The sequence below is a fragment of the Talpa europaea genome (genome assembly GCF_964194135.1).
Source record: "Talpa europaea genome assembly, chromosome: 1".
NCBI lineage: Eukaryota > Metazoa > Chordata > Mammalia > Eulipotyphla > Talpidae > Talpa > Talpa europaea.
Genome location: NC_140073.1, coordinates 3,206,167 through 3,217,859, shown reverse-complemented (window position 1 = coordinate 3,217,859; position 11,693 = coordinate 3,206,167). Strand labels below are relative to the sequence as shown.

Below are 11,693 nucleotides of genomic sequence, written 5' to 3'. Positions count from 1 at the left end.
TTTGAGCTTCAATGAAAACACCCCATCCAGGATCTGGGAAAACCCTGGAACCCACTTTTAAAAGAATTTGGCTCCCAACAGGGGTGAGCAGTCACGTGGCGGAGCGTCTCGTTTAATTCTGTGTATTTCTGACTCCAGAGTGCGCCACTGTCTCTTGCCTTAGCATGTGCTGTTCCTCCTGCCTGGAACACTTTTCCCTCTCCTGCATCAGACCGTGTCTCCCTTTTTCCTCAAGCCTCTGACCCCTCCTCTTGGACAGCGCCCCTGACCCTCAGCCCCTGGAGGAGCACCTTTTCCTGACCCTGGGGGGTCACTCCAGTGCCCTGCCTGCTGCCATTCCAGGCTGCGCTTCCCAGCAGGGGCCTTTGTCTTGAACAGTTCTAGGTCCCCACCCCTTGGGCACAGAGTCCCCGGGCACACAGGGTCCATCAGCATTGACTAAATAATCAGAATCTTTTGCACATGGTGCCAACCCTGTGCCAGGTCTTGTCCCAGCTCTTTATAGTTGGAAGATTCCATCACTTCCCAGAGACTAGTCAGAGGTGGGACCAGGCACCCACCGGCCTGCAGCGAAACTTCTGGTGCTGAGGGTGGGGAGGCCAGGCTGGTAGCTTCCGCGACTAACCCGAAAGGGGTCACGGCTCCCACCTGGCTGCAGACATGCACGCGCCAGGAGTCCCCAGCTCCTGCTTGGCGCCCGACGGGCACCAGGGACGGAGCCCCGGTCCTCACTAAGCTGGTGGGGCAACAAGCCTGACGCCACCTTCCTCGCCCTGCCCCCCTTTCCACTGACCGGCTACCTGTGCCCCCCTACAACAGACGGGGTGCCCTCGAGCGCGAGGCTGAGGCTGTGCCGAGCGCGCGCACACGGCAGGTGCTCGCCAGCTGCTCTTCGCGGGGCCCGCGGGCCGGCCCGCCCCTCACCTGGGCCGGCGCCCGCCGCCGCACTTCCTCCGGCCGCCCCGCCCCTTCCACATTCCTGCCCCGCCGGGCGCCCCGCGCGCAGCCCGGTCCCGCCGGCCCGCGATGAGGGCGGCCCAGCCCGCGGGCGAGGAGGCGCCGCCGGGCGCGCGCTCGGCCAAGGTGGTCCTGGTGGGCGACGGCGGCTGCGGGAAGACGTCGCTGCTGATGGTCTTCGCCCAAGGGGCCTTCCCCGAGGTGAGTGCCCGCGCCCTGGGCGCTGCGCCCGCCTCGCCGGGCCGGCGCGGGGTCGCCCTGGCCGGCCCGGGGCTCCCGGCCCGCGGCACCGCCTGGGAGGGCAGCAGCACAGCTGCCCGGAGAGGCGTCGGCCGCCGGCCGGGGAGAGCACCGGGGCTCAGCCGAGGGCTGGGGTCGGGACCCTTCGCCACTGAGAGCTGCGCGCCCGTGGGGAGCCCTGCCCTGCTGTGCCTGGTGCCTTCTCCCCTGGTGAGAGTAAGGCCGGCGCTCACCCCCGGGCCCCCGGGAGGGCAGTCAGGCAGACCCAGGGGTCTCTGAAAGGTCACTCTGGGGAAACTGAGGCTCTCCTCCCCCAGCTCTTGCCGGGCAGTGGACATCGTGGGCTCTGCCTTGGCCTGAGCGCGCCAGGCTCGGGGCCCACGGCTGGCGTGGCACCTTGGCATCAAAGGTGTGGCCCTGAGTAATTTGCGCACCTCTCCCAGCCCGTTTCCTCCCACAAACACAGGGTAGAGGACTCTAGGGGGAGGTGAGGGGGAGAGACCACTGCACCTGCCCGGGCACGGCCACACCCCTCCGGCATGCTGGCTGCCATGGTCCCCCAGCGCACTTGCAGCTGGGCACCGGGACCTGCCAGGGCCAGGATGGGGCTGGACCCACCCTCCTGGCACCTACCTCTCAGCCCAGTTCTGGGAGCCCAAGGGTTTGCTTCCAGCATTTTTTGTCCCCCTGCCTACTCCAGTGTCTGCCAACACCCCAGGGTAGTGCTGGTGCCGGGGAGTCCATGGAGGAGCAGGAAAGGCCAGGCCTTGCTCCCGTGGTGGCAGCCCTGAGCCTGCTCTGGTGTGGTTTGTGGAGCTGATGTCATCTCCGCTGGCCAGGCACATTTGGTTTAAGCTGAGGGGGCGTGTTTCCGGGCCCCCAGATGCTGCCCCGCGAAACCAACAATTATGGCACCACCCAGAGTCCCACAGAGGGGCCAGGTCAGCCAGGACCCGGGAGAGGGCACCTCGCAGGCTGGGTCTGGGGGGTGTACCGGGTTCAGGCAGGTTTCGCTGCGGAGGTAGGTATCATGCTGCTGATTGTTTGAAGGACATGCTGAGGCCGGTCAGGAGACAGAGAACCATGCTTGTCCCCAGGGGATGGACCCTGCCTTATCTAGGCTCTTCTCCTGTTTGGGGAACCCTGGATTCCTTGGGGCTCCTCCCCCTCCTGGCATGCGAAGCCCCTCTGGCTTTGAAAGCACCCCAAGGTCCAAGAGCTGGAAAGGCCTTCATTTGGTAGCTGAGAAGCCAGAAGCCAGAGAGACCATCTCACCTTGGGGTCAAGGACCAACAGTGACCCCCAGCCCTGATCAAGATACCCTCTGAAGCCCATCCAACCTAGTCTTTTCCTCCTGCCTCTGGACTCCTCCTCCAGGCAGTTCTCCAAGCCCAGAGCGCCAACATAAGGGAGACTTGGGGTCCATCTCACTCCCTTCTGCACAAAGCAGAAGCAGGCTGGGGTTTGGAGGGGCCTCGGGGACCCTCATCTGACTGTGGCCCAACCTTGGGTTCAGAGCAGGGGCATAGGATAGAGAGAGCTCCTGTGGGAGGGGTCCTCCAGTCCCTGCCTGGGCCTGGTGGCAGTAGGGGCAGCAACCCTCCCACAGGGCCAAAGCCCAGGGGCCCCCAGCAGGTGGGGGCAGGAGGGGGCAGGGAGCACCAGCGCAGCCTTCCGGGACCAGCTGGGTCCTTCTTAGTTCACATAGGGCGGGTCCCAGGAGTGTGCTGCCATTCTGTGTCCCCCATCCTGGAACCATCTGTGAGCTTCGTGAGAGCAGACCAAGCCTGAGTCATCGGGCTGACCCAGCTCGGCCCGGCCCAGCCCTGCTCTGACTACGGAGAGCTGACAGATAAGGCTGAGCCCCGCTGGGCCTTTGCACAGAGTGACCTGCCTCTGGGTCCAAAGAACACCACAGAAGGTGTGGACAGTCTCCAGGGTGACGTTCCAGCATCAGGGGGAGGGGCTGTGCCATTTCTAAGCCTGAGGAGCCCCCCAGCCCCGCACCTTGAAGTGCGGCTTTCCTTCTCTCCTGCCCAGGACAGAGCCTGCCTCTGCGGCCCGAAGGCCTGGCTCTGTCCTCGGCCGGCTGTCCCAGTGTTACCTCAGGCAAGTCACTTCCTCTGGGCTCCGCGTCCTCAGGAATGGGACAGTACTGACTCCCCTTCATGGGGGGGACAGCAGTGGCTCCCCAAGGTGGCAAAGCTCGCAGGCCATGCACAGCTGACCTCCGGAGGACTCAGGCGAAGGTGTCATCTCCGCGGGCACTGGTGGAGCCCTGATGAGTGTCTCCCTGGAGCCCTGCGCTGCCTCCTTTCTGCTGAGGTGTGGGTGACGCGCTGGCAGCGCCGAGGCAGGGGACACCATCTGGAGGGCCGGCCAATGGCCAGGTCGGACACTGCCTGGCAACCAGCATTCTAAAAGGGCGGCCTTTATGCCGGGTCCCGGCACCAGCCAGTCTTCCCGGCACAGTAGGGAGCGACACGCTTCGGCTATGACCAGTGAGGGGACCGGCACACGGCCACACGGCCAGTGTGTGCCAGCACCAGCTCCTAAGCCAGGCATATGTGCTTCCCAAGCCAGCAGTCCTAGCAGGGGTGCCACACTGAGCCCTACCAGGCCAAGGCCCGAGGGGAGGAGCCCGGGCAGGCGGGGGTCTGGGGGTCACCTTTGTTAGAGGCAGTGACCAGGGGCAGGACGCCAGGGCAGGGCGGGCTGAGCGGCTACCCCAAGGCCATCCTCCGCCTGTCCAGCAGCCCAGTCCCTGCTGCCTCTCTGGGGCTCTCCTTCCCGCCCCCCCAGCCTCCTGAGGCTCGATGGGTGGCCCACACTCCACCACAGAGGGCACGCCCCTCCCAGCTCGGGCATCAGTAGCTCCAAGTCCTCCTGGGCACAGGCAGGTGGGAGCCCCACCCGGCGTGGAGCAGAGGACGGGGGAGGGACAGGGTCTCCCCACACACCCCCGGGCTGTGACCCCACCAACCAGCCCCCAGTGAGCAGCCCTCCACTGCGACCCTGGGGAGAGGGCCTGTGCTGTGGCCCGGGTTTTTTATTTATTTATTTTTTGCATATAAGAACTGGGGTACAGGCCAGAGGTGAAGGGTGGGGAGCGGGTGAGAGGATTCACCAGAGACAGAGTAGGGAGCAGAGCAGGCGGATCCACGAAATGCACTGCTTAGGGGAGCAGCAGGGAGACGGGAGAGGTCTGCTGCGCCCCGCCCCGTGGATCAGCTCCCAGGCCGGCTGGGGATGGAGCTCATGCCGCAGAGGCTGCATCACGGTGCTGTGGTCCACCCCTTGCGCCACCAGGGAGGCCCCGTCCCTTCACTTGTTAGGGTTCCATAGAAAGCAGAGCATGGGCCCAGCAAACCCAGGGCGAGAGGCCTCAGGCCTGGGTGACCTCTGGGAGACCAGACAAATGAGAGGCCGAAATGGGGTGTGTCCAGAGGGTTGTCTGGGGAACGTGGACTTGTTGGGTGTGAGAGGCAAAGGACGAACCCCAAAAAGTGGCACGCTTCCCAGGGCAGGCACTGAGCTCTGCTTGTTGCTTGTTCCTCAGCACCCAGAACTAGACCGCAGGAAGATGCTAGTGTGGAGGCGCGGGGCGGGGAGGGGGGAGTGGGGAGGCAGCGAAGGAGGAAGAAGGCGCAAGCCGCGAGCAGCGTGAAGGCAGGCTCAGGAATGGGGTCATCTCCCCATCTCGGGACACGACGGTGAAAACAGGAGTTGGCTGCAGAGTGTCTGTTTCGCGCCAGGCCTTGGGCTAAGGTCCGGGCAGGGCACGGAGCACCGCGCTGAGGCCTTAGCGCACCGGGCTTTGAGGGTAAAACTGCGAAGCTGTCCTGGGAGGCCCAACGATGTCCTGGGAGGCCCGACGATGTCCTGGGAGGCCCGACGATGTCCTGGGGAGGCCCGATGATGTCCTGAGAGGCCCGACGATGTCCTGGGAGGCCCGACGATGTCCTGGGAGGCCCGCTGCTCCTGTCTTGCAGGGGTCCCAGCTGGGAAACTCTGAGCCTCAACCACAGTCAGCCTCTTCCCAGAACTGCCCACTCTGGGCTTCCAAGAGGGCTGCGAGGGTGACACTGGGACCTGCCCCCTTCAGAAACTGTCTTCACAGTGTTCCCCTTTGCCCCCTTCTTCCTCAGAGCTACACCCCCACAGTGTTCGAGCGGCTCAGTGTGAATCTGCAGATGAAGGGCAAACCTGTGCACCTCCAAATCTGGGACACAGCAGGTGGGTGTGCGGGGCTGGGGGCGGGGCGGGCCGAGCATCCCCTTCCCTCATTCCTTCCGAACAGGTCCAAGGCAGTGGGAGGCCAGGGAACCGAACTCTCATTGTTCCTGTGTCTGTGTCCTCTGCCTCCCCTGCCCTGGGGAAGCGTCCTCCAGGTCCTAGAGACAGGAGCGCCCAGAGGTCTTTCCTCCCAAGGGGCGGCTGTCCCAGGCCTCCTAAGCATTCCACTCTGGCTTCAGTTTCTAGAAGTTCTGCCCTCCTGCCTCCTTTGACATGAGGGTACCCCAGCTGCCCCCTGACCTTGGAGGGGCCTCTTTCTCCCTCCCCTCAAGCCCAGGGCAAAGCAGGCTCTGCATGGCGGCCTGTTCCTCAGGGCTGGGCCTCTGCCTGGCCTCCCACTCCTTCCAGAACAGGACCTCTCAGCTGGGCTGAGCTATACATGCAGGGTCAGCGCCGCTGGGGGCTTTCAGGTGGAATTGGGCCCCTTGCTGTCAAATTTGGGTCAGACCCTGAGACACAGAACTGGGTCCTGGCCCCGACCCCCATCTGGTGGAATGATCTCCCGGATGTTGGAGGGTGCCGAGGGTGGGCAAGAGAGCCAGAGGGCGTGACTACCCCATTCGGCCCAGGACAAGTGGATTATGATCGCCTGCGGCCCCTCTTCTACCCTGATGCCAGTGTCCTGCTCCTCTGCTTCGACGTAACCAGCCCGTACAGCTTTGACAACATCCCTAACCGGGTAGGTACTGGACTGGGAGGCACACCCGGAAGCCAGGCTGCTCCCTGCACCCACACCTTTAACCCAGCCTGGAGCACAGCAGGCCCTGGAAGACATGGAGTACCGCAAATATATGGGGACATGGAGGCCCCGACAGCAACTTCCCTGCCCCCCACCCCAGGGATTCAGTGGCAGGGTCTGGCCTGGACACCCAAGTCCAGTGCTCCCAACCTGCCCCACGCTGCAGATTCCATGCCTGGCATGTCCCAGAGGCCCCCGTATCTCCCCAGTCTGGATCTGCCCAAGGGCTACATATGAACCCCTGACTCCAGCCACTGTTGGCATGGCCACTGCCTCCAGGATGTCCCCCTGGAATATGAGGGGTCCTCTAGGCTGTCCCTGGGTATCAGAGATGGCGTCCCTCCAGTGCCTCTGCTGGGATCACCTCCAGCCAAGGCATGGGTGCCAGCTGACCCCTTTGTGGTGCCATGGGGGCCACAAAGAGACAGTCACTATGGGGATGATGGCAGCCTGTGCTGAAGCCTCGCTGTGTGCCAGGTGCTGTTCCGGGCTTCCCCCCAGTCCCCTTAAGAGTAGGTGCTAATATTATGTCCAGATTGGGGAGGGTGGTGAACGCCCAGGTGTGACTCCAGGGAAGTGGCCGCCCCAGGACTGGAGCCCAGGCGGTCTGCTCCGCAGTCACCCCCAAGTCCCCACTGAGCCCCGCTATGTGCCAGGCGCAGCTGCAGGCACGGAGGGCCCAGCAAGATGGTAGGGACTAGGACCAGGATGCCAGCTGGCGGAGAGGGGCCGTGGCTCCGGACCCTGCAAGGCAGGGAGATCGGGATTTGCAGAGGGAGCGGCCTGCGGAGGGGAGACAGTGGAACTTGCTCTTTCCCACCATGAGAAGGAGTGAGCTGGGCCCGGTGGGGTGAATCGAGGACTGTAGACATCCCGGGGAGGGGGTGGGGAGAAATCTGAGTCTGCAGGTCCTGGGAGAGGGCAGGGCCAGGCTGGACAGACCCAGGTAGACGTAGGCATAGGCGCTGCTGATGGAAAGAGGGGGCAGGGGAGGGGCTTGGGGAACCTGGGGGGTGGGGTCTGGGAGGGTCAGACCTGGTCAGGAGGTTTCAGCACTCAGGTGGGATGAGGGCTGAGCATTCACTGTGGGGTCCCCCAGGAGGGGTCACAGAGGGGGCCCTTCCGAGGTCAGGTTCTGAAGAGTGGAGGGGTGGGGCGTGTGCCCAGGACCCCATCTGTCTCCAGAAGCCAAATGGTTTGATGCCAACATTTTTCTGAAACTAAGCAGGCATGTGCTGCTGGAGATATAAAGCCCCCTCTGTGGGTTCCCTCCCCCCCAGTCCTGGCTGAAACCCCCAGGCCCCAGCGCCTCACATTCCACAGAGCAGCTGACACAGGGCAGGAAGGCCCCGTCCAGCAGGCCCACAGCTGCTGCATGAGCGGCTTGATTTTGAAAAGATCACTTATTTCCTTCATGTTTTACCCAATTTGGGAGGCGATCATGGGGCCCCTGACCTTGGAGAGGGGCAAGATTCAGGAGTAGTTGGGAGCAGAGCTCGGGGCCCCACCTCCAGAGATCAGACCACTTGCAGTTGTGTGACCGAGGCAAAGTTCTAGCACCTTCTCTGAGCCCAGGTTACCAAGGATGCTAGAACTTGTTTGGAGGGCACTCGTGGGGTTGGCCAGCCCCTCCCTGTAAGTCTTAGCGCCTGGCTCAGCTCTGCTCCCGAAGCTGGCCTTGCTGGGCATCATGGCCAGCATGTGCCTGGGCGGGGGGATTGCCCATCCTCCCATCGGTGGAGAGGGACACCCTCCAGGCTGACACACATGCCCTCGCCACCCTGCCCCACAGTGGTACCCAGAGGTGAGTCACTTCTGCAAGGAGGTGCCCATCATCCTCGTGGGCTGCAAGACTGACCTGCGCAAGGACAAGGTGCTGGTGAAGAAGCTGCGGAAGAATCGTTTGGAGCCAGTGACCTATCACAGGGTAGGTGGCCTGACCGGCAGGGGAGGGGGTCCCCCAGAGGGAACCTCTGGGACTCAGCCTTCTGTCTCGGCAGCACGGATCACCCACACACTCAGGGTATGAAGGGTGTGGAGGGATACTTGGAAAGGTACCTGGAATACTCTGGAAATTTCTGCCAGTGGGAGGCCAAGCCGGGCGTGGTGTATACACCAGATAGTCCTACCCACCCACTTCACAGATGGGGAACCTGGGCACCCCCAGCTTTCAGTCTGCAGGCCAGGGTCAGGCTGGAAGCTCATTGGTTGGTTTGTCGATGCTTTGGGAAACAGACACCCAGTGCAGGAACTGAGGGGCGCCCCGCTGAAGCTGTGAGCAAGCTTGGTCCAGCCTGGAGAAAAACTGACCTTCCACTGCTGTCCTGCAGACACCCTGGGGTGGCCGGGGTATGGGATGGCACCTGGTCCCCCCACCTCCACCCACTCCCGGCGGCCCCTAGCTCCCTGCAACTTGACCGCTCTCTCCCTATTAGGGCCAGGAGATGGCGAGGTCGGTGGGCGCGGTGGCCTACCTCGAGTGCTCAGCTCTGCTCCAGGAGAACATCCAGGCCGTCTTCCAGGAGGCGGCCAAGGTGGCCCTCAGCAGCCGCGGTCGCAACATCTGGCGGCGGATTACCCGGAGGATCTTTTGCATGGTGACCTGACTCCCGGCTTGGGGCCCTCCCCGCACCCACAGCACCGGAAGGAGCCTGGCACTGACCCTCTGCCCAGTTGGCTAGGCTGGACTGGACCCCACCCCCAGGCAGACCTCCGAACTGCATTTCAAACAGGTGGACCCCTTCGAGGTCGGACCCACCCCAGAGTTGATCCCTGGACTGGAGTGAATCCCTTCTGAGGCCTGGGTTAAGGGGCGCTGGGGCCCACCCGGCCGGGGGCAGGCAGTCATGGGTTCCCATAGAATCTCAGACAGGAGTCCCAGCTCCCAGCCCTGGACGGCACATCCTGGACCTGCCGCCCCCTTATGGCTGTTCCCGGGACTGCACCTTCGGGACTTGGCCTCCCCGGGCGTGTTTCTCGGCCAGGCCCATCCCCCAGTAATTAACAACTGAAATGACATCTCTGGTCCCTTTTGTCCTCTTGTGTTGAATGCCTTTTCACACCGTTCCAGTTCCATCTTACATGCGAGTCCACCCCGTGGAGGCGTGGAGTGGAACAGCCTGAATCCAAACCCGGCTTTACCACACCAGGACCTTAGGCAAGTTATCCAGGCCTCCGCGTCCTCATCCGTGAACCAGGGCTGTGTCACGGAGCCACGGAGCTACGTGCAGAGAGCTTAGCAGGTGCCTGGCCCGTGGCCAGTGCTCACAAAGGCTCGCGAGGATTTTACCTGCAAATACAATAGATGATGTTGTATTACCAATGAGTCAGGGTTCTGTAGAGAAACAGAACGAGGGCGGGGGTGAGAGAGAGAGAGAGAGAGAGAGAGAGAGAGAGAGACATGAGGGAGAGAACTTTTAAGGCTCACAGTCATCGTAAACAGGCGCCGCGCTGGCAAATCTCAAACCTGTTGGGCAGGCTGGAGACCAGCTGAGCTGATGTTGAAGTCTCAGTCCAAACCCAGCAGGGCGGCCGGCCAGAAAATCGGGCGGGTTCTGGGTCATGCACTTGAATTCCAGCTTCCTCGGCAAACCTCAGTCTTTTCTCAAAGCCTTCAATGACCTGATGAAGCCAAACCACCTCCAACCCCTTTCTCAGTTTCATCCAAACTGGTCCAGGGGCGGGACCACTTCCGCCAGGTGAGGGCTCAGGTTTTAGGACTGAGCTCTGGCAGGTGAAATGATGTTAGGGAGCTGCTGAGAAACACACACACACACACACACACACACACACCCGCCTTGGATTACGGGATCCACTCCGAGGGGTTTAGTATAAGCTTTCAGACACGGGAGGCAAATTGTCCTGGCCTAGATTTCTAGCCAGATGGCTCCTCCCAAAACACACCCCCTGTCCAGAATGTTCTTCCCTGTTCTCCCTTCCTTGCCCCTCATCCCAGAGAGAGAAACCCAGCTCAGCCATCTCTAACTCCCAAAAATGAGTGTTCCTGGCTCCCTCGGGAGGTATTTTGCCTGATACCCTCACGCTGACTTTGGCCCTGCTCAGCAGTCTTCTCGCGTGAGGACCTCAGCTTCGGTGAAGTCAGGATCCTGCCACCTCATGTCTGTGCCGAGCCCCTGGTGGAAGGGGTGGATCACGGTGTCCCATCTCAAGAGCCAGGAGTAGATCTGGGTTTGCACACAGAAGTGCCATTGTAAGGGGGCTACACTCCTCAAAACTCAATCTCCCATCTGGCCATGGGGACTGGCCCAAGCCCCACCTCAGGGGTGCCATGCTGCTCAGGTGCCCAGCCCCAGACGGCAGAGGGGCAGCATGCAGGAAACGCAGGAGTGGCAGGGAGCCCAGCCAGGCTGGGGATGCGTCCTGTGCGTGAGGACAGATGTCAACCCAGATGTCAGGCCCCTACATGCTGCTGGTCCTGAGATGCCCAGGGACTCAATCCGCTGTTCTTCCAACAGAGGGACTGATGTGCCTGACACTATGACAAGAGCAGGGGACATTACACAGGGAACGCCACAGCTTGTGCCCCCCCAAGACTGGCCTGTTTGTAAGATAAGCCCAGAGGACAGGCTGACCCAGAATGAAGGTGAGGGAAGCCACCCTGAGCGGGGTGGAGGGAGCAGGGTGGTGAGTCCCTTCATGTGACCTGACAGAGTCCCAGGATGCCATGTGACGTTTGGACAGGCTGGCAAGACCGAGAATGAGCACCGAGGAGGCGGAGAGTATTAATAAGGCAGTGGATAAGAGGCGGGCGTGGTCCTGGAGTGGTCTCTGTCCATCCGGCTTCTTACCTGATAAGCGGGAGGGATCAGTTCCACCTTGTTGCTTATCTCTGGGCGGTGTCAGGAATATTGCAAACCAGTCATCAGATGGAGAAATAAATTGGCGTTAAGGTTAAAGCCACGTGCAACTGGAGTAGCTACAGCGCCCTGTGGTTTGGTCCACCACGGGCCTCTGTGTGGCTGTGAAGGGGCTTTTCGGACGTGATAGACGTTTACATCAGGTGACCTCAGTAGAGGGAGGTCTGCCAAGAAGAGGGACCCGTAGCCAGAGGGAGGGCTTCATCCAAGACTCATGCTGGGAGGTCAAGGTCAGGGAGCAGAGGATCCAGAGGCCTGTGGAGGCAGGGGAGGGGGCGCTGCAGGTGCCTGGCCTTGAGCAGGCTGGGGCAGGCTGGAGGGGAGGGATCCTGCAGGGGAGGATGCAAGCACTTTCTCCTCAGCCTCACCTCCTCTCTTGCCTCCTCATCACCATTTGCCATGATCCTCTCCAGCTCCCTGGGAACACGGGCTTGCCAGGACCCACTTCTCAGAGCCTTGCACGTCGGAAACACTCAGCACTCCCTCCCTCAGGCCCTCCTGGTCACAGGAGTCTCCTGTGTCCAGGCTCTAGGCCTCCTTCCCCTCGCCCCAGCACAGCTCTCTCCAAAGCTCATGTGACCTGT

At 62.2% G+C, this 11,693-nt stretch overlaps 1 protein-coding gene across 2 annotated transcripts; it reads left to right on the top strand.

Annotated features, from left to right (window-relative positions):
- Positions 1-1,026: 1,026 nt before the first annotated feature.
- RHOD (ras homolog family member D) lies at positions 1,027-8,838 on the top strand (the record flags this gene model as incomplete). 2 transcript variants are annotated; one of them, XM_084241426.1, is made up of 5 exons in its annotated part: positions 1,027-1,158; positions 5,346-5,433; positions 6,063-6,172; positions 8,025-8,159; positions 8,668-8,838. In XM_084241426.1, 5 exons carry the CDS (start codon positions 1,027-1,029, stop codon positions 8,836-8,838), a joined length of 636 nt encoding a protein of 211 aa, XP_084097552.1. The 2 variants fall into 2 exon arrangements, with proteins under 2 accessions (XP_084097552.1, XP_084097553.1); XM_084241427.1 differs by lacking the exons at positions 5,346-5,433; positions 6,063-6,172.
- Positions 8,839-11,693: the final 2,855 nt, after the last annotated feature.